This window comes from Protopterus annectens, chromosome 3.part1 (genome assembly GCF_019279795.1).
Source record: "Protopterus annectens isolate FY-2018-M chromosome 3.part1, PAN1.0, whole genome shotgun sequence".
NCBI classification, from domain to species: Eukaryota; Metazoa; Chordata; order Ceratodontiformes; family Protopteridae; genus Protopterus; species Protopterus annectens.
In genome coordinates, this window is record NC_056732.1 from 325,329,079 (window position 1) to 325,354,507 (window position 25,429).

Sequence of the window (25,429 nt, forward strand, 5' to 3'; positions counted from 1 at the left end):
AAAAAAACTCCAGGAATAGATAGTATTCCTGTGGAAGTTTGGAAGCTAGGAAGGAAGAAAGTGATAAAGATCTGGAAGGCTTTGTTTAACAGTATTTTAAAAGGAGGGGAAGGAAGAAAGCTGTGGTGGCTGTAATACCTAAAGATGGTAAACACCCATCAGACCCAGTTTCATATAGACCCATTTCAATTTTAAACCACGATCATAAACTATGTCAGTAATGGCTAAAAGAATAGCAAATGTGTTGCCAAAATTGATAAATATGGATCAGTGTGATTTTGTGGAGGGGAGGCAAACATTTGCCAGCATTAACAGAACAATAATGATCCAGAGGGAAGTAGAATGTAAGAAAATACCTCTGTTGTTGGTGGGTCTTGATGCAGAGTAAGCATTCAAAAGAATAAGCTGGAATTTTATGACTAGGGCAATGGAAGCCTTTTTGCATTCCCTGATACAGTAATACGGATAATTAGCTGGATAGATGAGTGATTTAAGGCAAAAATGAAAGTGGGAGGGTTCCTCTCTGATATGTTGTGTCTGAACAGAGGAACCAGGCAGGGATGTTTTCTTTTCCCTTTGCTATTTGTGTTATATTTAGAGCCATCAGCAGAGAAAATAAGGGACTCAGAAATTCATGGATAAAATTGGTATGGTAATCAGGAAAAGTTGGCTTTGTTTGCAGACATTATTATTTTGTATCTAATAAAAACCACAAAATGACATCTCAGTGTTGTAGAACATGCTGAGACAGCTTCATGTTTTTTCGGGATATAATATTAGTGAAAATAAATCAAAGGCTATAGCTGTAAACTATGTACCTGCACAAGAATTGGTTTAGCAATAACCATATTCATAGCGACATGCTAAAATGAAGTATTTAATAGTATGGATTAGACAGGATTCTGTTATGGTAGATAAAGATATGTGGGTAGAGTTTAAACAAAAGATAATTCAAAAACTGAGAAACTGGAACCTCGTCTTTATGAATATGGATAGCGAGATACAAGCTGTGAAAACGTTTTTAGTTTTGTGTACAGGTCAAGCATATTTTTATCGACCAGAGGAAAAGTTGTGGATAGTAATTAATAAAGAGTTGAAGGATTTTATCTGAAAAGGGAAGAGGGCAAGAGTCTAGTGGAATAAGCTGATCCGTTAAATAGAATAAGGTGGTTTAGGATTACCTGATTTGAAGGAATATTTAGAGCTGTACAGTTAAGTCTCATATACACAACACAAGCAGAAAGTTATAATTCAAAGTGGAAAGAGATGATGAATCAGGAGGGAAATTCAAAAAAATAAGGAGAAAGTGGGATTTTGGATACAGATCCTTAAGGAGAATAACAGCAGCAGTACAGAATGTTATATTCATAAAGTATTCTAAGAACTAAGCCAACACAAGAATAGAGAAAGGAGATTCTGCCAGTTAGAATGACTGCAATTAGGGAAACAGAGATTAACCAAGAGGGGGCTGGAATTTACTGGAGGAATTTGGCAAAGGAACGAAGATTCTGAGAGCAAATAGCTAAAGAGGGAAAGGTAATAGAATGGGAAAAGGTCACAAAGACATTTGGACTGCAGGCTTGAGACTGCCTTCCCTATCAGGGATCGCTGTCAGAGTATAGGCAAAAAAAGGGATTGTGGAGTACTAAGTGCAAGACCTGGTTTTGTAGAGTTTTTAGTTGAATTTAGAAAAAAAAGGGATAATTAGTATGGCATATAAGCATATAAAATATTGCACAATAACTATAAGAATCAATCAGAGGAGATTGTGAGAGATTGGTAAGAGGCTGGATAAGGAATTCACAAGGAAACAATGGGTGGACATATGTTTGGCTCCCAAATTTGCAAGAAAGTCTAGACGATTTAAGATTTTTGCTTGGAAGTGTTTACATTTGTATTTTTATATTCCAAGCAGACTGTAAAGATTTTTTTCTCGGATAGATGGCAGTGTTAGAGGTATGATGGGGATGACAGAGGAAACGTGGAGCATATGTTTTTGGAGTGTAATGAGTTGGCAGATTTTAAAACTTCCCTGCAGAGTACTGGGAGTATTGGTTAACATCTTGGTTAAATATTTTATTGGCTGTTGGTGCTTTGTATACAATGGCTAATGCTACAATTTTCATATTGCCCTTATATGGTCTGTGTACCCAGCACATTGCTCTCAGCATTTTGACATCTCCTTGAGGTTATGATGACTGCTCATTTTGATTTCTGGGTTCCATAACCCTCTGCTCCTGCCTGGTGGGTCACAAGTAATTTTGTTTAATAATCTACAAAAAGTTGTTGATTCTTTTTGTGTTGTGATTTTATGCTGTCTGTACTCAATGTATAAATCTTTTAGTGTACATAATCCTTTGTGAATAGCCAATACTACTTTTAAGTCATTACAGAGTCAGTCTCCTACCCACAGGGATAAATAACATTTGTCTGCTTGATGCACTTAGAATACTCACATAGAATATGAAGGGTATTGCTACGCCTCACTAGCACAAGGCTTGTTTTCTTGACATTCATAAATTGAAGCTGAATCTATTTTTTAAGAAATATAATCGAAAGTAAAATACTGTGACTTGATTTAAAAACACTGGTATGGTTTGTTAAATGCTGTGGCCATTCTGCTAAGAGGGGGATTTTGCTTTTGGTGTACATATTTCTGAATTGGTGTCATGTGGTTGTTAAACGTGATAAATAAAAAAGGTGGATAGCGGTCAGACTTAAAAATTAAAATCCCTTGATTATTTTGGGAAGTTTGTATGAGCCAAATTAAAATGACCCCAGTTTATAGTTGCATTTTCTAAAGCTATGTTGGAATTAAGACAATGGAATTCTTTGGTTTTGGTAAGGGAGGATATCAGCATTGCCCTAGATGCTACACTGGATAGATCATAGGGGCATAAAGAAAGAAAGAAAGATCAAGGTATTAGGTGCCACTTGGAATTGCTTAACAGATTGCAATCTCACAGACTGTTGGTGGGCTTTACACCTAGACTGTATGGCTGTATATGCATGGCCCCAGTTTGTGAGGCAATTCATACTTTAGTAGTATTGTGAAAGCATCTGTTCAAGCCTTCTTAGAAGGCAATCAGACCTAAGAAAAATAAGAATGAGATTAAAGCTATTTCTAAAGCTGTGGCAGCAGGGGATCAGAAAGCATGTTCAGCTAAGCTGGTAGAACTGGAAATTACAACTGGGAAGCTTGAGAAGTTATATAAAGGTCAGAGAGATAAAAAAATGTGATGTGAAGTTGTTCATTCTCGCCTTCATTCTCATTGATGAGTTCGGAGCCGATCATTGGCTCCGAGTCGGCCAATTTGCAAAGCTTGAGATCTCAAACAGCTTGAGGCCAAAGCCCTATCCCACAATGCACCATTACATTCCCCAGATCTAGTTTGCTGCTGCAACTGATCGGGTACAGCTCTTGGCCGTTGGAGAGATAAGTTTGCAATTTTCTTCCAAAATTTCATAATAGTTTCCACTTTTATTGGTTAGTTAGGTCTTAATAGCATTGTGCTTTGTTCTGGTTATCTGTTTTTTCAGATTTATATCCTTGTTGGATAGTTCTCCTTCTCTCTAGTTTTGGGCTTGACCCTGTTTATTTAAGTTAGCCGTTTGGCTTTATTGCTCTATCCCAAGCCGAGTTAGGCTTTTGCAGTTTTCTGCAACTTTTTGTTTGTTAGCCGGTTAGGCTCTTGGATGTTTTTTGGCTGTTTTTGGTTTCCTTAGCCTGTTAGGCTTTTCTGTTACAGTTTTAGAAGTGTTCTAGCTACCTTTGTATACTTTTAGCCAGTTAGGCTCAGTTTTTCTTTGCACATAGTTATTGTTATACGTGCTGCCTTTCAATGTCTGAAAAAGCTAAATCTGGTTTCAAGAGATGCCCCAAATGTAGTCAGAAAATGTCGATTACAGATGGCCATTCTACATGTGTGTACTGCTTGGGTGAAGCACATTTACAGGAAGTTTGTTCCATTTGTCATGGGTTCAGCTCTAGAGTGTTAGCTGAAAGGAAGCGTAATCTAGTGGAGCAGGGTTTAATTGTCTGCTTTCCATTTCCAATCAGACTTGGATTCTGCTCCAGGTCAACCAAAACCCCTCTTCTCCAGCCTCTTCATCTAGTTCGGCTCTTCGGTGATGAGAACTTCTAAAAAGGCTACGGTCTCAGCCCCAATGCCATCAAAAATGACCATTCAGGTTGCTGGTAGGAGCTGGTCCCCAGTCTTGGAACTGGTATCTCCTACTTTGAGGTCCCCAATTCTGGGTTCACCGGCTCCGCCAGTGGTCTCCTCTCGGGCTTCCAGACTTTCCAATTTGGATGTGGACAAAGTGGTGCGGAGACTTTTACAGGATCCGGCGCTTGCTAAAATTCTGTCTGTTTCAACTCTAACAGCTTCGGAACCGACAAAGTCCTCTCCTGTTGTTGTTGCTCCTCCTCCGATTCGTATCAAGACTTCGGAGCCGGAGGAGGCCATTCAGTCATTGGTGGAACCATCGGTACCGACACTCACTTCTGACCTGTCAGTACCAACCACCCTGATATCCTATGCTGTGGAGGTGGAATCTGGGAGCCGACAATCTCCTGTCAGTTCCGGGGGGGAGTCGAACCGATATGTCGGTTCCGACTCTTCCTCTTGGGGCTTCGGCACAGATGAGTTCGGCTCCTACCTCGGGCTCGGAGCTGGCGGTTCTGGTGCGGGAGGAGTCTTCGGTGTCTTCAGACCTGAGTGCTTCCTCGCATCAGAGCCATGGGCCCTTCGATGCCATGAGGAGGGCTTTGTCCCCCCGGACTTTCACAACCTCTGATATCACCACCTCCTCCCAAAAGGTGCCTGCTTCTTCTCCACTTTCACAGGTTCACCGTAAGCGTAGGGACCCAGAGCCTCAGGATGCCCCCTTGGGGGAACTCTGCTCTTTTGAGATCTCCCCAGAGATTCCCACTGAGGAGGTTCCTCAGAAGAGATTATGTAAGAGGAGACATCTAGATTCCCCTCAGGAATCCATCACGTCAGACACCGACTTGGAGGAATCAGAAGGGTCCCAAGGGTTACCCTCTGAGGATATTTCCTTCAGGGATATCCTTGAGATCCTTAAGCAGAGGGAGAATGGCAGCCCCTAAATCCTACTGAGGATGAATCGGTGCTCCTGAAGGCTTTTGTGTCCCAACCCTCCACCTCTTAGGTGTCTCCGCCCTTCGATGAGTTGATGGATCTTTTGTCTGGAAGGGTGTGGGAGTCACCAGATTCTATAGAGACTGTTTCTAGAAGGCCTAACAAGTACATTTCAGCACCCCAAGATAAGTCCTTCTCATCTAAACCCATACCTGTTGATGCTATGGTGGTGGCGGCAGCCACTAAAAAAGAAATGTCGAAGACTTGTATGTCTGTCAGTCCTCCTAATAGAGAGTCTAGGATAATGGGCAGATATGGAAAGCACATGTTCAGTTCTACGACCTTTGCCCTTCGGTCATTGAACTGCTTAACCCACTTCACAAGACTTCAGAGAGCTTGGAGATACTCTCCAGGGTGCAGTAGCCGTCTCGGTGACGGACAAGGTGACGTCTCAGCTCACTACCCTCAATTCCATTGGAAACTCATCCATGTGCCTCGTGTCTTACGCAGCTGATGGAATGAGTAGGGCTGCGGGTACAGGAAATGCTTTGCGAAGAAATTCCTGGATGCGCTTATGTTCTTTTGCAGAACCTTTTAAGTTGTCGTTTGTGAATGCCCCTTCCGATGGTTCCTCCGTATTTGGACCAAAAGTTAAAGAGACCCTCACCAGATGTGAGCAGGATGGTAAGACTCTATCTGCCAAAGGTCAATGGGGTGGGAATATGTGGTTCCATAAGACCCAAGGAGCCTTTCCAAACTCACAAGGTGAAGCCTCCTCCAGGGGCAGAGGGGGAGGCAATGGTGGAAGACGACACCCATGCAGCAGAGGGGGTCCACAGAACCAGGGTGACAGGAATCAGTTCCTTGGGAAACCCTATCAGCACTTCTGAAAGGAGGCCTGACTGTCCTGCTCTGGAGGCAGTCGGGGGACATTTGTCTTTATACCTAGGCGCCTGGCTAAATATCTCAGAAGACCAATGGGTACAAAATGTTATATCCAGAGGATATTCCATTCCCTTTCTCTGACAGCCCAAACCAACAAAAGGAATCCCAGATGTTCCAGCCAGTCTACGGGATGTAGCATCCATAGAGGTCCAGAAACTATTGCAAAAAAGAGTCATCCAGCCAATCCCAGCAGACCAGCAAGGATCTGGAACTTACTCAAGGTTCTTTTTGGTTCCAAAGAAGACAGGAGACTGGAAACCTATTGTGGACCTCAGCAGACTCAACAAATATGTGATAAAGACGAAGTTCCAGATGGTCACGCTTCAGTCTATTCTCCCGTTCTTAGGGAAGGACAATTGGATGTGCTCTATAGATCTCCAGGATGCGTACTACCATATCAAAATGGCCAGGCCATCCAGGGATCATCTGTGCTTCCGGCTGGGAGCCAGTCACTTCCAGTTTTGGGCCCTGCCCTTTGGTCTCACTACAGCCCCCAGAGTGTTCACCAAATGCATGGCAGTGGTCATGGCTCACTTGAGACATTCGGAAATCCAGGTGTTTCCTTACTTGGATGACTGGCTGCTTACCACCCCCACCAGGCATCAGCTTATTTGGGTAAGGGACACTACCATAGATCTATGCTTACAGCTGGATATTATGATAAATTCAGAAAAGTCTGCTTTATTGCCATCGCAACGTACAGTCTTTATAGAAGCAGACTTAGACACAGTCAACATGTCCCTGAAGCTCCCTCCGGAAAGAGTGATTATCCTTCAACAACAAATTGTGGATCTCCTGTCAAAACGAAAAGCACCAGCATCACAGATTCTCTAACTGCTAGGCACTATGGCAGCAGCGATTATTGCAATACCCCTTGTGAGATATCAGATGCGCATTCTTCAGTGGCTGCTATTCACACAGTGGACGTTTCAGGACTTACCGATGAATCACCCAGTTCTGATTACCAACTCTTGTAAGGACAACCTTTGTTGGTGGGGTAACGTCAGAGACAGTGACTATGGGCCGTCCATTTGTTCTCCCCACTCCAGTTGCAACAGTAACTATGGACACGTCCCTGATGGGGTGAGGTGGGGGGGCATTATCAGGGACGGACAGCCGAAGGTACTTGGCAGGCTCACGAGGTTCATTTGTACATAAACGTCCTGGAGATGAGAGCAGTTCTTTTAGCGTTGCAGACCTTTCAAGACTGTCTTCCCCTAGGCACGATTGCAATCCAGTCAGACAACATGTCCGTAGTTTGGTACATAAACAAACAAGGAGGAACCAAATCTTACCCCCTGTGTCGAGAGGCTCTAAGATTATGGAAATGGGCAGAGTCCACCCAGCATTTTCTGATCGCAATGCAAATTCTGGGGAAATCCAACGTGGACAGACTCAGCAGAGCTATTCTGCTAACTCATGAGTGGTCTCTCAGGAATGAAATAGCGGAAATGATTTTCCACAGATGGGGCCAGCCTTGCTGCAACCTTTTTGCCACCCCCACAAACACCAAGTGCAGCAGCTACTTTTCCCTGATCCCTCAACAAGGACAATCTCCGAGGAACACACTCGTCCACGATTAGCCTCCAGGACTCCTATATGCTTTTCCTCCCTTTCCAATGATCTTCAAAATATTGCAGAAAGCCAGTTGTCTGGACAGGACACTTATCTTAATTGCCCCATACTGGCCTCGTCAAATTTAGTTCCCCTTCCTGAAGCCTCATCTACTAGAGGAGCCTTGGATCCTGGACCCAGTGCCGGATCTGTTGACCCACTCATCAGGAGCTCTTCATCCCTCTCTTCAGTCCATCAAACTGACAGCTTGGCTGCTCCAATTCCCAGAATAGCCAGGTTCCAGAATTTATCAGAAGAAGCACAGCATATCCTATTGTCGTCCACAAATCTTCAACTAGGAAACTTTACCTCAGTAAGTGGAAAAGGTTTTCCATCTGGGCACAGCAGAATAACATTGACCCTTTCCTGGCGTTTATCTCAGATATTTTGGAATTTCTAACAAAACTGTTCAATGAAGGAGCTGCAGCAGCAACCATTCGAGTCCAACTGGCCGCAATTTCTAATATTCATTTAGGTGCATCCGAAAATTATATCATGTCTCATAAGCTGGCTAAAACCTTTTTGAAAGGTATGATGCACTTAAAACCACCAATCAGAACTCCTACTACTCCCTGGAACTTAAATCTAATCTTGTCAAAAATTATTCTTCCGCCCTTTGAACTTGCCTCTTCTTGTGAGCTGAAGTATATTTCTTGGAAGACCATATTCTTGGTGGCTATTACATCACCACGCAGAATTTCAGAATTGCAAGCCCTTTCCATTAAGCCACCTTACCTAATATTTCATAAAGATAGGGTTTCCCTCAGGACAAATCTATCGTTCCTACCAAAAGTATGTTCAGAATTCACACTAAATCAAACAATTGAGTTACCTGTTTTCTTTCCTAATCATTCAAACCAGTTGGAATATATGCTTCACAAACTTGACGTCCATCAACAACTTCACTTCTATTTGGACAGGACAAAAAATTTCAGAAGGGCTGATCAGCTGTTTGTCTCCTTCTAGGATTCTAAAAAAAGTGCACCTGTCTCCAAAACTACCTTGTCAAAATGGCTCTCTGGTTCATCGGTTCATAGATTAGTACTAAGCTAACTGCCCTTGGGAGCTATTTTAAGCTTAGCCAATTATCCCTTGTGAGACTCAAACCCTGCACCTTGTGTTTGTAAAGCAAACACCTTAACCATTAGGCCACCCTCCCAACCCCTGGCTGTATTTCCTTTATCTACAGTGAAGAGGGTATTGCATTACATAACAAGGTCAGGCTAATTCTACAAGAGCGGTTTCTACTTCTGCAGCCTTCCTGACCAGGTTACCTGTTGATTCAATTTGTGCAGCTGCTGCCTGGTCAAATCCACATACCTTTATATCTCATTACAAAGTGGACAAGGCCTCTAGGGACAGAGCTTCATTTGGGTCTGCTGTCCTGAAACAGGTACTCCCGTGAGCCACCCAAGATTGTGGTGCTGGGGACGCTACCCATCAGTAAGAATGAAGGCGAGATTAAACAACTTCACATTTAGAAGTTATGTACTTACCATAACATTTCATGTGAGTTGTTCTTCTTGCCTTCATTATTACAACCCCCCCCCCCACCTAGCCCCTTCCTATGTCTGGAAGTTCGAGCGCTACCATTGTGGTTTTGGTTTTCCTGAGGAGTTTCCTTTCACACTGGACTGTATGATTTCCTTGAAATCTGGGGTAGGTTTTACGCTAGTTGGCAGCAAACAAGATCTGGGGAATGTAGTGGTGCATTGTGGGATAGGGCTTTGGCCTTGAGCTGTTTGAGACCTCGAGCTTTGCAAATTGGCCGACTCAGAGCCGATGATCGGCTCTGAACCCATCAGTAATAATGAAGGCGAGAAGAACAACTCACATGGAACGTTATGGTAAGTACATAACTTCTTATTTCTACAAGCACAAATAAAAGTCCTTAAAACAAGAATATAGGGTTACTCATGTTAATTATTTAGCTAGCAGATGGGACAGTGGAAATTTTTTCATTGGGTAAAGGGTATTTCAAATCCTAAGCATTTAGCTTACAAACTTTGAGAGGAGAAGGGAGATGCAGATTCTTACCTTAAAGGATAATTATGGTCAATTACTTAATAATTTGTTTACAGTTAATCAAGTAACGACTGCTGTCCTTCTTCAGACCTTTCAAGATCACACCTCTTGATCATATACAGATAAATCACTTTTCTTTGCTAAAATGAACCTGCTCTAACTTTCCAAGGAGATGAGGGTACAATTACTCTATCCAGTTTCCTTCAATAAAATGTCATAATGCTACCTAAAAGTAATGTGGTTGGCTCATATAGGTTACCAGCTGAATTCTGTATTGGATAATACGTTGATAAATATGTTTGCACCAGTTATATTGGAGTTATACTTGCAAAGCAAGTAAAATTGGAATTGGTTCTCTGGTTCGATTCTCAGCTGGGGTGCCTTCTGTGCGGAGTCTACATGTCCTCCCTGTGGTCGCGTGGGTTTCCTCCGGGTGCTCCGGTTTCCTCCCACATCCCAAAGACATGCAGTAGGTGGATTGGACACTCTAAATTGGCCCTAGGTGTGAGTGTGTGCATGTGTGTGCCTTCTGTGGTAGGTTGGGCATGGGGCTGGCAACTCGACACCATAAAACTCCACTGCCAATCATGAGTGGACAGATGATCCGCTGTGGCGACCCCTAACCAGGAAAAGCCGAAAGAAGAAGAAGAAATCAGAGCAGTTTCTGTGGTTTTGATATCTGAAAAGGGACAGAATATTACCAGTACTGCAGGGTACAGACCTATGTCATTACTGCCTTTAGAAGCTAAGATATATGCTTAAGATCCTGGCTAGATAGTTAGGAACTTATATTTTGTACCTCAGCCCTCCCATTTACCAGAGCTGTATAACAAATAGACAAGGAGGCCTAGACCTTGTCAGTATGATTTAGTGGGCTGACAGAAGCCTAATCCCTATGGGTGCATTCTGTATTGACCTCCAGAAAGCATTTGACTCACTTGCGTGAAACTTTCTCTAGGAATCATTATGGGCATATGGATTACAAGATTTGGTTGTGTATAGGTGCAAATTATTTTTTAACCTTCCACTTGCTCACCAGTGACCTACTATCCACAGGTTTTCCTTTGCAATAGTGTACCTGACAAGGGTGCCCACTGTCACCAGCGCTTTTCATTTTATCAATTAATACACTTGCTACATATCTCCAACAGATAGTTCCTCAATATGTAGTCATGTTTCCAAATGGTAGCATGGTATCTTCAGCTTGATCTGCCGACATTGGACTGATTTGGTTAATGGATCTGCAAATCAAGCTGATGCCCATCCTTGGCATTTTGAATATGTCAGGAGAGATTTCAGGCTTAATCCTGAATAAAGCAAAATGTATTCTATTCCCCTTGAATGCTACATAGTCACAGATGGCAGATATGATGAGAGTCTGTGATTAAGGTTGTTTCCAGCTGCAAATATATGGGTATAAATATCTCTACCCATGTGTCTGAGATGGCCGAAAGGAATGCAAAGCCTGTACTCTCTGAATGCAGCCGACTATTATCAGACTGGCAGACTTTACAAATTTTCTTCCTAGCCAAAGCCAATGCTATTACAATGTTTTGCTTAGCTAAATTTATTTTCTTATGTAAGAACTTGGCTAAGATCTGTAACATCCCATTCCCACAGAAGCTCCATAAGCATGTTATGAGTTGTTTATGGAACTCAGCTATGTTCAGGAGAGCTTAGAAGAAACTGATTGATTCATTCACTAGTAGAAGTCTTCAATTTCTGAACTTTCCTGCATATGCAACAGCTGTTGCTTTGAGTCAAGTGCTTCAAGAGAAAGAGAGAATGCTACCAGCCCCAGTCTGGCTAACTGCAGAGATCTGTGTTATACACAATCAATGGCTATGTACTAAGACAGATGAGAGAGGAAAAGTACTGGATCCAGAAGGTCTAGAAACCTGAACTGGAAATTTGATCTGAGGCAAAAAGGACTGCACTTATTTTGGGGTCTAGAATCGAAGCCAGGAGTAACTATGTACCATGTTGATGGCAAAGGTATATTTTGGCTGAACTGGATTGGTGAGGAACTTTTTTTGATAGACCTATTTTGTAATGGTAATATGGAATTCCCTTCATTTCCCAACTGTATAGGTTGCCTTACTTCTACAAATATTACATTTTGGCAATACCTGCAGCTGCAATCAGTATTTTTACAAGTAAATTTTGCCGGATATCCTGATCCTAAACTACCCTGAAACTAAACTTGACTATTGGGGAAAGCTGTCATCAGCCTTCGGAATACCATGTCATACATAAAGGGTACTAGTATGGAGTTATACAAGTTATAATTAAATTGAAGTCTGAACATAGTGAAGATTATTAGATAGCCCGGGAGCAGCAGCTGGGGAAAGAATTGTCTGCAGAGGTATGGAAGTAAGTGTTGGGTCAGTGAAATCCCTTGTTATCTGATCCACGAGTTGCCTTTACTTGGCATAAAATGCTATACCAGTGGCAGAATTGCCAGATAGAATGCAAAAAAAGGAGAATTCATACCAGACAGTGTCTGCTGGAGATGTCACAGCCCAGATGTGGATGTTTACTTATGGTATAGTATTGCTCCAAAGTCAAGTAAATGTGGGATATAATGTGGGCTGCTTTACCCAGCCGTGACCATCCAGAATTTTGAGTATAAGGTCTTGTCATACAAAACAGTAGATTAAATGAGGTGGAAAAGTGTTGGATCAGAATAGTATGTTTGATAAAACATGTTATGTTTGTACACTGGAGTTCTAGCCCTGAGAGTAATGTATCTATATCTCTTATGTATGAACATTATGTTTCGTTTCATTTAAAAAAAGCATAACTACAGGAACATTTTTTGCGATTACTGGGATATTTTTTATTTGTATTGGAAGAATCTTTCTCACTGATTTTTCCTTCTATATATGAATTGTATAGCTGTTCATGGAAAAGTTTTTTTGCTTTTCTGTTTACATTTGATGACTTCAATAAAGATCAAGTTGTAAAAAAACTTCAGAAAGTGGAATTCCTTTCTTGTTCTTTCTGCCTGCATAAACATATTGGAGTCCTACCCAACAGCATTTTAGCATAGCCTACAGCACACCCTAGTGGCAAAGTCTGTACAGTGACACTTTTTTCCTTAATGTATAACTTGATGCAGTTGAATTTTCAGACCCAAATCTGCCAGTGACAGTTTGGAGAATCACTATCAATGTTTTATCTGTACGTGTACAGCACTTAAATATTGCTTCTTCACCTGCTTCCGTTAAATTTGCTTTTTTTTCCAAGGCACTTACATAAAATAATAACTTCCAATGTTCCTCTCCTTGCATTAATATAGCTCACTGCAAATCAAAAATTGTTGGCAAGCTACACAAATTAAATGCAAATCGTACTGAGTTTCAGTGCATGGCATGTTTTAAAAGTGGAGACAACACTTAAAACAGCTTTTACATAATATGCAAATAAATGGAATGATGCTTATTGAAGTGAATGTGTTTCTGAAAGTCTGTTTTATTTTTCATGCAGAAGAAGTCTTCAAAAAAGAACAGACAGGATAAATGTGTCACAAAAAACAATATTTGCAACCTTCCTAAATATGAAGGCAAAGACAGCAAGAGCAATCTGAAGCAGTCAGAAGGAAGTTCAGTGTTACACAATATAAAAGAAGATTCACAAGGGGTTGAGGAGGTGAACAGCGAGTATGGGAAAGCAGTGACAGAGAGTGAATGTAATGAAAGTCACGTGGGCATAGAAACACTGGCACAAGAAATGTCAGTCTGTTCAAGCACTGAGGAAGTGGATGATCTGAAAAGCCTAGAAGAAATAAGAGAAGGCTCATGTCAGAATAGTAATATTGAAAACAGTGCAGAAGTAAGACACCTAGAAGCAGAGACTAACGTTAACAGTGACCCCACTGACAGCATGAAAGACTCTACCCTAGAATCTGTGGATTGTGGCAGAGATGAGGAAGCATCAACTGGACTTCCACAGGAACTTTTTGTCTCCGAGACAAATGACTAAGGAAATGGTAATGACAGAACAGATGAACATTACTGCAGTTTCTAGCTGTGGTTCTCCCCAATTGTTTTTCATTTCTGTTATACTCAGGTCATAGAAAACAACATTGTGCTAAGAAAAGGGAAATAGCAAAACTGGTTTTGAGTTAATTATGTCCAAATGTATGAAATATGCTTTTGTGTAAAAAAATAATTTGTGTACTTTGTTACATACTGTGTAGCAACAGCATTGACAATAATACAGCCTGTGTGATACTTATTGACCAAGGGAATGTATTAAATAGTTTTAACACTTACAAAAAATGTATGGTCAGTAAGATTCAGGTTTGCCAGTAAAGCACTCAGTTTCATGCTACCTTTTTCTTTGATGTTAAAAATACAAAAACAGTTCTGTAAGTTTATTTCTGTTTTCAACTGTTATAAATATGTTATTGTGTATAGTTAAGCAGTTCATACTAGATTCAAGCACAGGCACTGATAAAGCTACTCCTTCTTGACAGCTCCATTGCGCAGATCAGAACCCCAACTTAGTCATCTTTTAGTCAGACTTATAATTGGTAATTAGCTTTATGTGATGGGAGCTGCACTGACTGATACAGCTGGACATAGTGTACATATAACCTGTTTGAATTTGGTATATGCCCCAGCTTGTATGTTTAAATTACTAAGCTCCTGGGTAGAGAGCCTTACCAAAGCAAATGTATTTTAATGGAGAATTGAGATGAACCACTGAATTATGGCAACATTAAAACGCACAGTTCATACACAGATCTGATTTTCCACATGTTGCATTAAGACCAAGCTGTACATCTTATACTGTACACTATGGATTGACAGACATTTGCTGGCTTAGACACAGATGCAGAAGGGAACTGCATGCAAAAATTCTCAAAAGGGCAGCTTTATTGTCTAGGCTTCTTGCCAATTTGAGAGGAAATTAGAAACAAGATTTCAGTGGGAGCATAGGATTTATTCAAGTCAGTTTACCTAAATGCATTTTATTCACACATTGCAACTGTTCTACTTCCAAGACTGCAGAATGTTTGGAGATTACAGTAAAGTTTTCCCATTATCTCCAAGGCTGCATGACCTCAGATTTAGGGTTTACCCTATCTTCAAAAATGCTTAGGCTTTATTTCTTTGTTAAATTCAATGTTTTCAAGAGCCTTCTTTATGGCGATGATACTGTCTGTTACACTGTTTCTTTCTTCAGATGTATCCATTAATCTAGTGCCTATCAGTCTCCCTTCTGAAGTTTATAAATTAAAATGGGGCCTAGCAATGTCAGTGTTATTTGCCTTGGTCATGCATGAAGGTAATTTATAGTTGCGTCTGTCATCATATTGCCAGCTAAGTTTCTTTCTTATCCACAGTACCATACCAGTGATGCATTCTAACATGTCTTCAGGTATGGATGAGATAGTTCCAGGAACATTAACAACTATGTCCTGTTTTCTTTTTGGCAGAAAGATAACAGCTCCTTTATGAATAAGTTATACATGTAGAAACCATAGAAGCATTAATTCACTCCTACATTTTTCAGTTACAGTTTTTAATCGAAAATGTGCAGAAAGCAGATGGACGGACAATAGGGAAAGGTCTTGTTGCCATTTGATCTAAATTATGTGACAGTACTCCAAGGTAAGAAGTAACGTAGCAGCTTTTCCTGGGCTGTTTTGAATTTTACTCCAGCCTGATGCATATCTGGAATGGCTTGAGAGAAACTATCTGAGACATTGTAGTCATTCAGTTTCTGCTGCTCACATAGATTACCAGAAAACCTGTTAAAAGGGTTCAAAAATTAGAAGTAGTGCATTAAAGGGCTTGGGTGGAGGTTAGCCTAATGGTTTAGGTGCTTACGTTACAGACACAAGGTGCAGGGTTTGATTCTCACATGGAGTGATTAGGCTTAAAATGGCCCACAAGGGCAGTTAGCCTAGTGATAACCTGTGGAATTAAAAAAAATAACGTGTGTGGTTGCAAAACATGTCTGCAGCACTTGATGTGTGTGATATGGTTGCATAGTTACCATTTTAAATGGTGCTGTGGACGTAGTATAGGTAGACAGGAACACTAGACATAGGGAGCAATGTCATGGTATTCCATTGTTGTTCATCTTATAACTGATTAATAATGGAAGAACTTATATGGAGTTAATTAAGTATGATTATATTATTATTCATGTGGAAATTCAGATTGCTTGTATAGCTGTGTGTGGAGGGTCTGTGAGACAAAAAGTGTTTAACCACTATATGGCCCTCAAGGGGAGCGGTGGAGTTGAAGGATCTAACAAATATTGTATACCAGCCAGTCTTGAGGTTACAGAAACAAAGTTTTTCTACCTACTTGTACTGTTGGAGTTCCAGACAACAAAAAAAGGCCATATTTTGCATGACTTTAGTTTAACTAAATACTTTGAAGAAAAATATCTGATGAATGCCAATGACAAGTTTCAGCTGATGTGAAAAATGGATAACACTTTTTAGCACGTTATCACCGGAGCTACAAATCAAAATGGGTTAATGAATTTGAAAGTGCATAAAATAGTGCCAAAAATGTATGTGGATGACAGTCTGCACAGTCTTGTACTAAATCTGGAATGTTTGTGTGTGTGTGTGTGTGTGTGTGTGTGTGTGTGTGTGTGTGTGTGTGTGTGTGTGTGTGTGTGTGTGTGTGTCTATATGTGTGTGCGTGTGTGTGTGTGTTTGTGTCTGTTTAGCTGTAAATTCTCACACTCACTGTTTGACTTAAGTATCCACTATTGTTCTCACTTGTTCAGTGTCTAAATTGTTGATTGTATTTTGCCTTGTGAGTGCCCGAAGTGCTGTACCTCAGCTGATCTATTGATATTTGTTGACTATAGGGTAGTCCGTTGTTTATCGTGTTTCATTTTATTCAGAAGTAAATGACTTATCACTGTCAGAAATCTTATACTATAAGTGGTCTTTTTCAGTTTGGTACATGTGTTGAACTTTAAAGTCAAGTCCCGTAAACTGTTCATATATAGTTATCCTTCATGGAACAGATGTCACTATTGTTAGAAATGCTTTAAATGGCAAAAAGGGGTTAAGTTCAATATATCAAAGTAAACAGCATCAACTGTCGCATGTCACTTCTAGGAAAGTATTGGCAGATGAGAATGACCACATCACAGATGAGTGGTCTCTATGATGCACAATAAAAATGACCTTAAGGAAGCATAGACAAACTAAAAATGTACATGAACACCTCTTTGTAAATAAATGGTATATATATTTTAATTTTTGATGATCAGCTTGCCTTTTTATAATGAAATTAACTTTCATACAGTTTTGAATACTGCACTGACTAGAATAAACAGTACTTTAGTGTCTTTTTGCACCTTTATATACATATATATGGAGTCCCATCTTTGGCTAGTAGTATAAAGCTTGATGTTAACAAAGATGTTCTCTGGCAGAATACCAGTAAGCAGTAGAGTTTAACTTGCACTCCAAATTTGTCACAATCACTGCAACTCAGTGACATTTGTTCACTTTGTTTGTGCATTCATGTAGCAAAAATAAACTTAGTACTTCACTGTTAATGGTTTTGTGTGATTTGTGTAAACAGTCCAGTGCACTCCAAAGAGTGTGCGGTTTATTCTGTTGAGTTAGTGTTCCTCTATTTAAATCTACTCCTAACTGATTTTTTTTTTCAAAATAAAGAATATATATTTTGACAAAGTATTCCATCATATGAAGTAGCAAACAGAAGATAACTGAGATCTGTGCTGGTTGGCCCAAGTAATGTAGCCACTCAGTCCGAAGATGACCAGGTGGACGGCAAGTGAATCCACAGTTATTTCCTGTCCCATAGATATAATAAAAGGTGTTCATTTCTGTATTTGCCTGATTGAAATCTAGAGCAGGGAGAATCATATCACAGCTCTTCCACAGATGTTGCCAGACATATCTCTAACCTGCAGATACTGAAATAGGAACAAAGGGCTTTGAAAAATACGAACATTTTACTAAAAATCTGGATGTATAATTTGCATAAAATTTGAATTCCAAATAGCACGTAACTCTTCCCTCTTCCAGTATGAATGACAAAAATATTAGAAAAATATAGGCACATTGACTGTAAAATCTGTAGACTTTAATAAACTGTATATCAAAATTCTACTGCACAGCGTCATTTATTTTTGCTTTACAAAATGGGAGTTGTAACAAACTTGTCTTCTTTCATTAAATTACTGTTGACGTTAGTATGTTGGTCATGTAGTGTGGATTTCTGTGTACTAGACATGAATACACATGAGATGAGGGGGATTCAGAAAATTGTTTGAAGGGGTAAATCAAGCCTGAAAATAGGGGCATACCTCCAAAAATAGGAACATCCTAAATCAGGCTTGAAAATATGCAGTGTCAGAATAGTTCCTCCTAAATAGGGACAGTTGAGAGGTCTGCTAGATCATGGACCTTGAATCACACAAAGGCCTGGCGGGAGAGTTACTGTTAAATGTAGATTGCTGTTTTCAGTCATCCATGTCTCCAATATAAAGGCTAAGTCATTTGCCAGGTCATCTGTAGTTCATCTGCAGAGAGCAAGTAAGAGATCATACCTGTCAAATGTAACTTATTATCAGGAACAGTTTCTCATACTGAATCTTAAAATTCAATGTTCCACTTTGCTCCAGAGTGAAAGAGTTTGTCATGCATTCATTATTTATTTTAACAAGTGTACAAGGTATATAATATAGGATCATATTAATTCATTCAAAGATTGCTTGTTAAGTATGAACTTACCATTCTTTAACTGTGCTGTAAGCTTCTGAGTTGGTTGCTAGTAAGTGTTCCACATTTTACCTGTTTGTTCCACATTATGAGGCAGAATTTCAGAGTTTGGAGATGGAAGGTTAAGAGCAATATCAGAGATACTTTCTAACTTAACTGATCTGGCATTAACTAACACAGCCAAGGCATTAGCAGGGCAGGTCCTACTTAAATGTTCTGTTGGTAATACTGATGTCTGATGTACTGACAGCAGGCAGGGAGATTCTCTGTCAAGGTGACATTTCACTTTAGGGTGGTGACTAGTTACCCTTGTCCTCACCAAGGCCCTCAGGTATATGCATGTAGCAAAGGAATGCCTCCTGTCTCTCATTTGATAAGTTCTTTGCAGTCCCCCTTTCTTATGTCTAAGGGAGACCTGGTGATCCAAAAAGATAAGACCGAACGAGTGGAGGAAAAGCAGGATGTCCTTAGAATAAAACGAAAAGAAAAGAAGCATGTATGGCATATGGATTGTGTACCCAATACACAGGACAAATGTCAGTACTTGAAAGCCCTCAACCAGGATAGTGCAAACAATCCCATTTGTCTAAAACAAAGATAGGCAAAATACTGCAGAACAAATATAAACATAAGAAGTAGTACCATATTAACTCTGTCTGGCAGTAAACGGATTAGTTTACAGTATAAATAAATTGTTATTATCAAGGCTATGTAGTCAGGGTAAGTAATAAACCTGCATTATGGTATCATCTGACAAAGTTCTTTACCCTCACAACTTCATGATTCAGTAAAATCCTGTGGGGTTAGACGAATGCTTCCAGATCTCAAAAAGACACGCAGGAAAAAATCTAAGGAGCCTTTTTGTCCAGTGATGAAGCCCTAAAATACAAGCCAAATTCAACCTCACAATGATAAAAGGAGAGAAAGAAACCAGAAATGACAGAATTAATTTCTAGTCTGGCAAAGCTACAACTCAGGAAAAATCATGCTAGATGACATATTTATTTATTTATTGACATTTGTTAAACAGGTTTGTCCAACTGGGCTTGTGGCACATTTTCAGTGGAGACCCGAGGAGAAAAGCTCCAGTAGTACATTTTTAAACAAGTACAATTTTAAACAATATTGATATAATAGCAGTTATAGCAAAAAGATTCACATATGTTGGGTTATGTGCATAAAGTTAAAGTTGCATTAAAAAGAAGCTAAGTAACATCATTTTACATTGATATAGTTCAATAGGTCAACAGTAAATTTTTTGTTTGTATAAAATTATGCAAATGCATAGTAGACACATTGGAGAGAGAGGTGTAATGAGGTACTAAGTATGGTCCTTTTGAAGGTACATAAAGGGAAGGAAGACTAGGTGGGGTCATGGCAAGGTCAGGTTCTTGAATTGAGAAAATAAGCTTTTAGTTCATTTTTAAAGTGAGAGGTGTGGGAGATTGAATGTAAGTCAAGGGGAAGTTTGTCCCAAGCAGGGGCAAGGGAGTTTTTGTACAGTAGTTTGCCTACCAACCTTTTTGGGTGGTAGATATCAAGTAATTGTTGGTTAGAAGTATAGAGGGTCTGGGATGGGATGTAGATAGAGACTAAGGAAGATAAAGATGGACAGAAGGAGGGTTTGTAAAGAATAGAGTGTAGCATATGAAATTGATAAGATAGCAGAAATTGGGGAATTTCAAGCCATTGAAGAGAGTTTAAAGAAATGCAGTGGTGTGAGTTGTATGGGGAGTTAGTAAGGAATCTGGCTATTTTATGGTAAGCATGTTGGAGTTTGTTTAGAGTGGCGGCCTGGATATTGCTAAGAGCTGGGGCAGCGTATAAGAAGGAGGGGAGGAGGAGTGCCTGGCCCAGGGTAAGTCTAGATTCAGGAGTTAGGAATTTTTTGTTCCAATATAGCAGACCTAGTTTCTGGTTTGTTTTTTTTATACATTGGAGTATGTGTAGGATGAACTTTAGTCCTTCATCGATAATGACCCCTAGGAGCTTTGTGCGAATGTCAGGTTGGATAGTTGTATTGTTAGAAGATGTAATAAAAAGGAGGTTTTGTGATGAGAAAGAGAACAGGGAAGGAAAAGTAGGAGTTTGGTCTTTTTGGGATTTAGGATCAATAGGTTGTGAGAGAGCCATTGTTCAGTGGATAGTAGGGCCTGTTGGGTCAGGGAGTGTAGTTCCGGAATGTTATTTGAGATGGATATGTGTGGAGTCATCAGCATACTGAATAAGGGAGGATTTTTGCATGAGGTGTAAAGATCATTGGTGAAGATGTTAAACAAAAGGGGTCCCAAGATGAAGCCTTGGGGAGCACCAGTGGAGATGGGAATGAAAGGTGAGGAGGATGAGAGCCATTTGACAGATTGTTCCCTGCCAGATAGGTAACTATTAAACCAGGCAAGTGCAGAGGGGGATAGGTGGAGATTTGCAAGTTTGGATAGTAGTAGAGGATGAGAGACAGTATGGAAGGCTTTGGAGAGATTTAGGAAGAGACAAGAAATGAGTTTATTGTTGTCTAGGGCCTCTGCAATAATATGAGTGAAGGAGAGGAGGGCAGTGGTGGTGCTGTGGTGAGGACAAAATCCATGTTGGGTAGGGGTAAGTAAGTGGTGCGTGAGGAGGTAATTGAGAAGCTGCGAGTGAATACATTTTTCTAATATCTTGGAGAGGGGGGACAGAATGGCAATGAGTTGGTAGTTTGAGGGGTCAGTGGAGTTTCCACCTTTATGAAGAGGGATAGTAAAGAAAGATTTCCAAAGGGTGGGTACAGTTGATTCCAGAATAGATCGATTAATTAGTATAGGTATAGGATAGGCAATTGAGTCAGCAGCAAGTTTGAGGAATGTAGGAGATAGATTGTTAGTGGAAGGAGAGCAAGGTTTTAGATTGAGTAGTAGAGATTTTATGTAAGTAATGGGAACTGGCTTAAAAGAAAACAAAGTTGTGTTAGTGGGACTTGGAGGGGTATGTGTCGAAGTAGAGTTTGGCTTAGAGGTTACCAGGTTTTGGATGGAAGAGATAAAGTGTTTATTCAGGAGGGTAGCTGTTTCCTGAGAGGAAGAGTTAGGGTATGGGGAGGGATTAGAGGGCTTTCCAGGATAGAGGATGTTGTTGAGAGTTGACCAACATTTCTGAGGACTGGATTTGTTGTTAAGCTGAGCAGAGCTATAGTATAACTTTTTGTCATTAGTTGTATGTTTTTTGCAAGGTTCCTCAGTTGCCTGTATTTTTGAAGAAGAGGTGGTTGTTTAGTTTTAATCCAGGTTTTCCAAGCACTATCTCTTTGTTTCATAAGGGACCTACTCTCCTTGGAGAGCCAGGGAGCATGATTTGATTTTACTCTGATCTTCCTAGAGGGAGCTAAGGAGTTTAGAGTACTCATGAGCATCGTTTAGGGGGAGGTGTTTTAGGATGCACCAGTGGAGAATGGAGTTAAATTGGGATGAATTGAAAGTCGATAGTTTTCGACAGTCTTTGACAAGGTGGGGTTTAGGAATATGGGAGTAGTGTCTTAAGATGGTGCTAGTGAGATGATCACTGAGAGAGTCAGGTAAGGTGGTGGAATTGTGGTATTGGTGGGGGGAATTGGTAAGGATCCAGTCTATGATGGATCTGGAGATGGAATTTTTATGGAAGCGAGTGGGAAATGTTATAAGTTGGTGGAAGCCGTGTAGGTGGATACTGAGTTGGGGGGAGTCAGTTGTGAGTTTGGACCAATCAATGTTGACATCACCAAAGATAAGTGTGTCATATGGTATGTTGTGGAAGAACCAGGCTAGGATGTTTTCAAGAATGGGCAGATTGTTACCAGGAGGAAGGTAGATAGAGGCAATTGAAATTTTTTTTTTGTGGGGATTCAGATGGCAGTTAAGGATGATGATTTCAGCTGGGAGGAAGTCAGGAATTGGGGAAGAGTATGGTGAGAGGTTAAGATTGTTTGAGTAGAGGATGGCCACGCCACCCCCTTTTTTACAGGTCTATCAGATCAGAAGATATTATAACCTGGTGGGAGTATTTCACTATTTGAAATTTGTGGCTTGAGCCAGGTTTCAGATAGGGAGAGGATGTGAGGGGTATTCAGGGCTATCCATGAGTGCAGCTCAGTAACTTTATTTGCTAGACTCTGAATATTCAATGAGTAAATAGTTAAGCATTTGGATGGAGATGATTGTTGTGACTGAGGTTGGTGACTGTTAGAGGAGTAAGATGGGGGCAGTGTAGATGTAGTTTTGGGAGAGTGAGGGTGGGGAGAGAAGAAGAGGGGCCTGGGTTGGGGTGGATATCTCCAGAGCAAAGTAGGTTTTTAGTGAGGAGAGAGTGTGTAGTAGATGCTAGATGGAGTTTGTATAGTTTTGACTTAGCTTTGTGGGAAGGTTTAAAACCCTGTCTTATGGATAGTTTATATAGACTTGAGGTAAAGGTAGTAAAGAGATTAGGGGAGATAGTAAAAGATGAAGTAGTTTGATATATGTTGTATGAGTGAGACATTGGTGAACATAGGAGTGGGTCAGAGAGATTGGAGTGCTAAGAGGTGGAGATAGCGAGAATAAGAAGTAGTGTAGAAGATATTAGAAAATAATACATGTTGGAATAAAATATGGTCAGATAGAGTAGGTAGAGATAATGGTATAGAGGAAGTGGTGTTGACAAGATTGACAGATTAGTAAGGTGGTTATGGCAATAGGCAGGAAGAGGAATTGTAGTGGCTAGTGGGACAGGAAGGGGAGGGATAGTTAGGTATAAAGGTAATTGAAATGGGGTGGGTGGGAATGGGGGTAGGGTATGGGGAACAAAGTGAGCCCAAGTGTAGTGAGGGCAAACGGAGCGGGGCTAGCACCCTGGTCAAGATGAAGTCAGAGAAACAATCAGAAAAAGATAGTGAAAAACTAGCTTGAGAGACAAGGATATAAAGTTTCTAAAGGTATAGTCACTAGAAATAAATAAAAAAGAAATAAAATATGAGCAGAAGTATGCTTACAAAAGGACACTGGCCTCAAGCTACACAAGTAGATTTACTTGAAGCAAACCCAGTGCTGTATGGTTAAAATAAGCTACAATAGAAAGGGGCATTGGAGGGGGAGAGAGGTCTTACTAACAGCTAAAAGCAGGGCAAAAAATAAAAAATAAAAAACATTAATATGTAAGAGTCTAAATACAGTAAAATAGGGCAGGTGCACCAGCAGAGGCAGTTATGAGTGAGGCTAGAAATGAATTCAGGGAAGGGTAAAGTACAGAACAGGAGAATATACACAGAAACAGTATGAGGCTGGTGGGTAACCAAAGAGTAAGGATAGGAGCTGCTGGCATCTTCATTTCGTGGTGACTAGCAAAAAAAAACACCACTAAATTCCTGTTGTGCTTGTAAATTCTAGCATTAATTAAAAGATTAGCTTATCATGTAGTAGTTATTCACTGGGACACCATACTTCAGTGGTATTATTTTAAGCTTAAAATGGTGGCTTCCGGACTGGTGGTTAGAGTTGCAGGGTATCTGTTAAGGTCCTCAAATCTGTGTTGCCGGTACTGTGGCCAGGAGAAAACTGCAGGGAAGAATCCACTAGGGCTATGAAAACAGAGAGGAGGGGGATTAGTTATGAGCAAGCAATTCAGGAAAATAACAAGAGACAAAAATACCATGGATAGAGAGAAAAAAAGTAATACAGGTAGGCAGAGGCAGTATACCAAGCATTAATTTCCATTGTATGAGTGTCTTACACACATAGCTAGCTAAGAACATAGCAGTGTTTACACCTATGGATAAAGTAATGCAGAACAACAGTAGTTAACAACAGCACAGTGTAGACATACACAAGGCAATAATTCACAAAGCAGGAAAACAGAAATTCAGGATACTGAGGACAAGAAGAATTGGTACACTTTCAGGCAATAGTTCTTCCTTTTACTTTAGTACTACACCAAGAAATTGCAGTGAAAATACTACAGATACATCTAAATGTGAAGTTAAGGTGCTGGTGCTCCTTGCAACAAGAAACTTAGGCGGTAAATATTCACATTTACAGTTTTCTTTCATTAAAAAAACAAGAAATAAGATGAGTACAATTCAAAAACTAAGCTACCTGTGATCATAAGGTGCTGGAGCTCCTTGCGACAGGGAAAATAAACTTTAAATATTCACAAAACTAGATTTGCGAGAAAAAGTACACCAGCAACTGCATATACAAGCAATAGTCATCTCAATATAATCACAAAATACTATATGACCTAAAGCAGATAAAGCGACAGAATAATCACCAAATATTGTATGATTTATTTGGTCTGCATATGCGGTATCAGCAGTGTCAAATAGTCCAGGTCTACTAGCACATTTAATTCCATATGACCACAAAGGCGCAGAGATGTCCTAAGATGTCCAGTATGTGTTTGCAATGACCTTTACAAATTTCAGTCACCAAGAGTGAGAGCATGAAAACAACTAGAATTTAGCCAGTGCAATGAATACCAAAGACTCACAAAGCAGCATAGACATAACAGAATATACAAGAAATGGGCAGCTACATGTATCCATTCCAAATCTAGTTTCAGTCCGAATAATGAAAAATAATAAAAATCATTAAAGGTAAATGAACACTTGTGCATGATCTCTGAACTTCATTTACTTTTTGTTTTAAACACATGAGAAATATTTATATAGTGTAGCAGTTAGTGTTGCTACTTCACAGTTCTGCAATGCTTGATTTTTTGATTATGGTATGGTAGTTTATTAATATATTAGTAAAGACTGCTTTCTAAAGGCTCCAGCCTGTTTCTCTTTGTTTCTGTGAGATGTTCTTCATATCACCTTTGCAGGAGCCTAAGCTATATGGCTTATATCCTGCCTAGGATAGAAAAACTGACCAACTTCAAAAGCTTCAGGGCACCTTCCACACATCCAAATTGTTAGCTTGAGCTGAACTAATTAAAAAGAGAAGTCTAGGTCATACCTCTCAACTGTTCACGTTTTCGCAAAATGTTCAGATTTTTGCTTTATATTTTTGGTCCATTTTTC

General features: G+C 40.1%; 1 protein-coding gene across 3 annotated transcripts in view; it reads left to right on the top strand.

The window, feature by feature from the left end:
* Window positions 1-13,733, top strand: part of RFTN1 (raftlin, lipid raft linker 1) — a 2,439,049-nt gene extending 2,425,316 nt beyond the window's left edge. For all 3 annotated transcript variants that reach the window (XM_044066769.1, XM_044066767.1, XM_044066768.1), the window contains exon 10: window positions 13,179-13,733. In XM_044066769.1, coding sequence (XP_043922704.1) covers window positions 13,179-13,673 — 495 coding nt within the window. In that variant the 3' untranslated portion in view covers window positions 13,674-13,733. The remainder of the gene's footprint in view (window positions 1-13,178) is intronic.
* The last annotated feature ends 11,696 nt before the right edge of the window (window positions 13,734-25,429 follow it).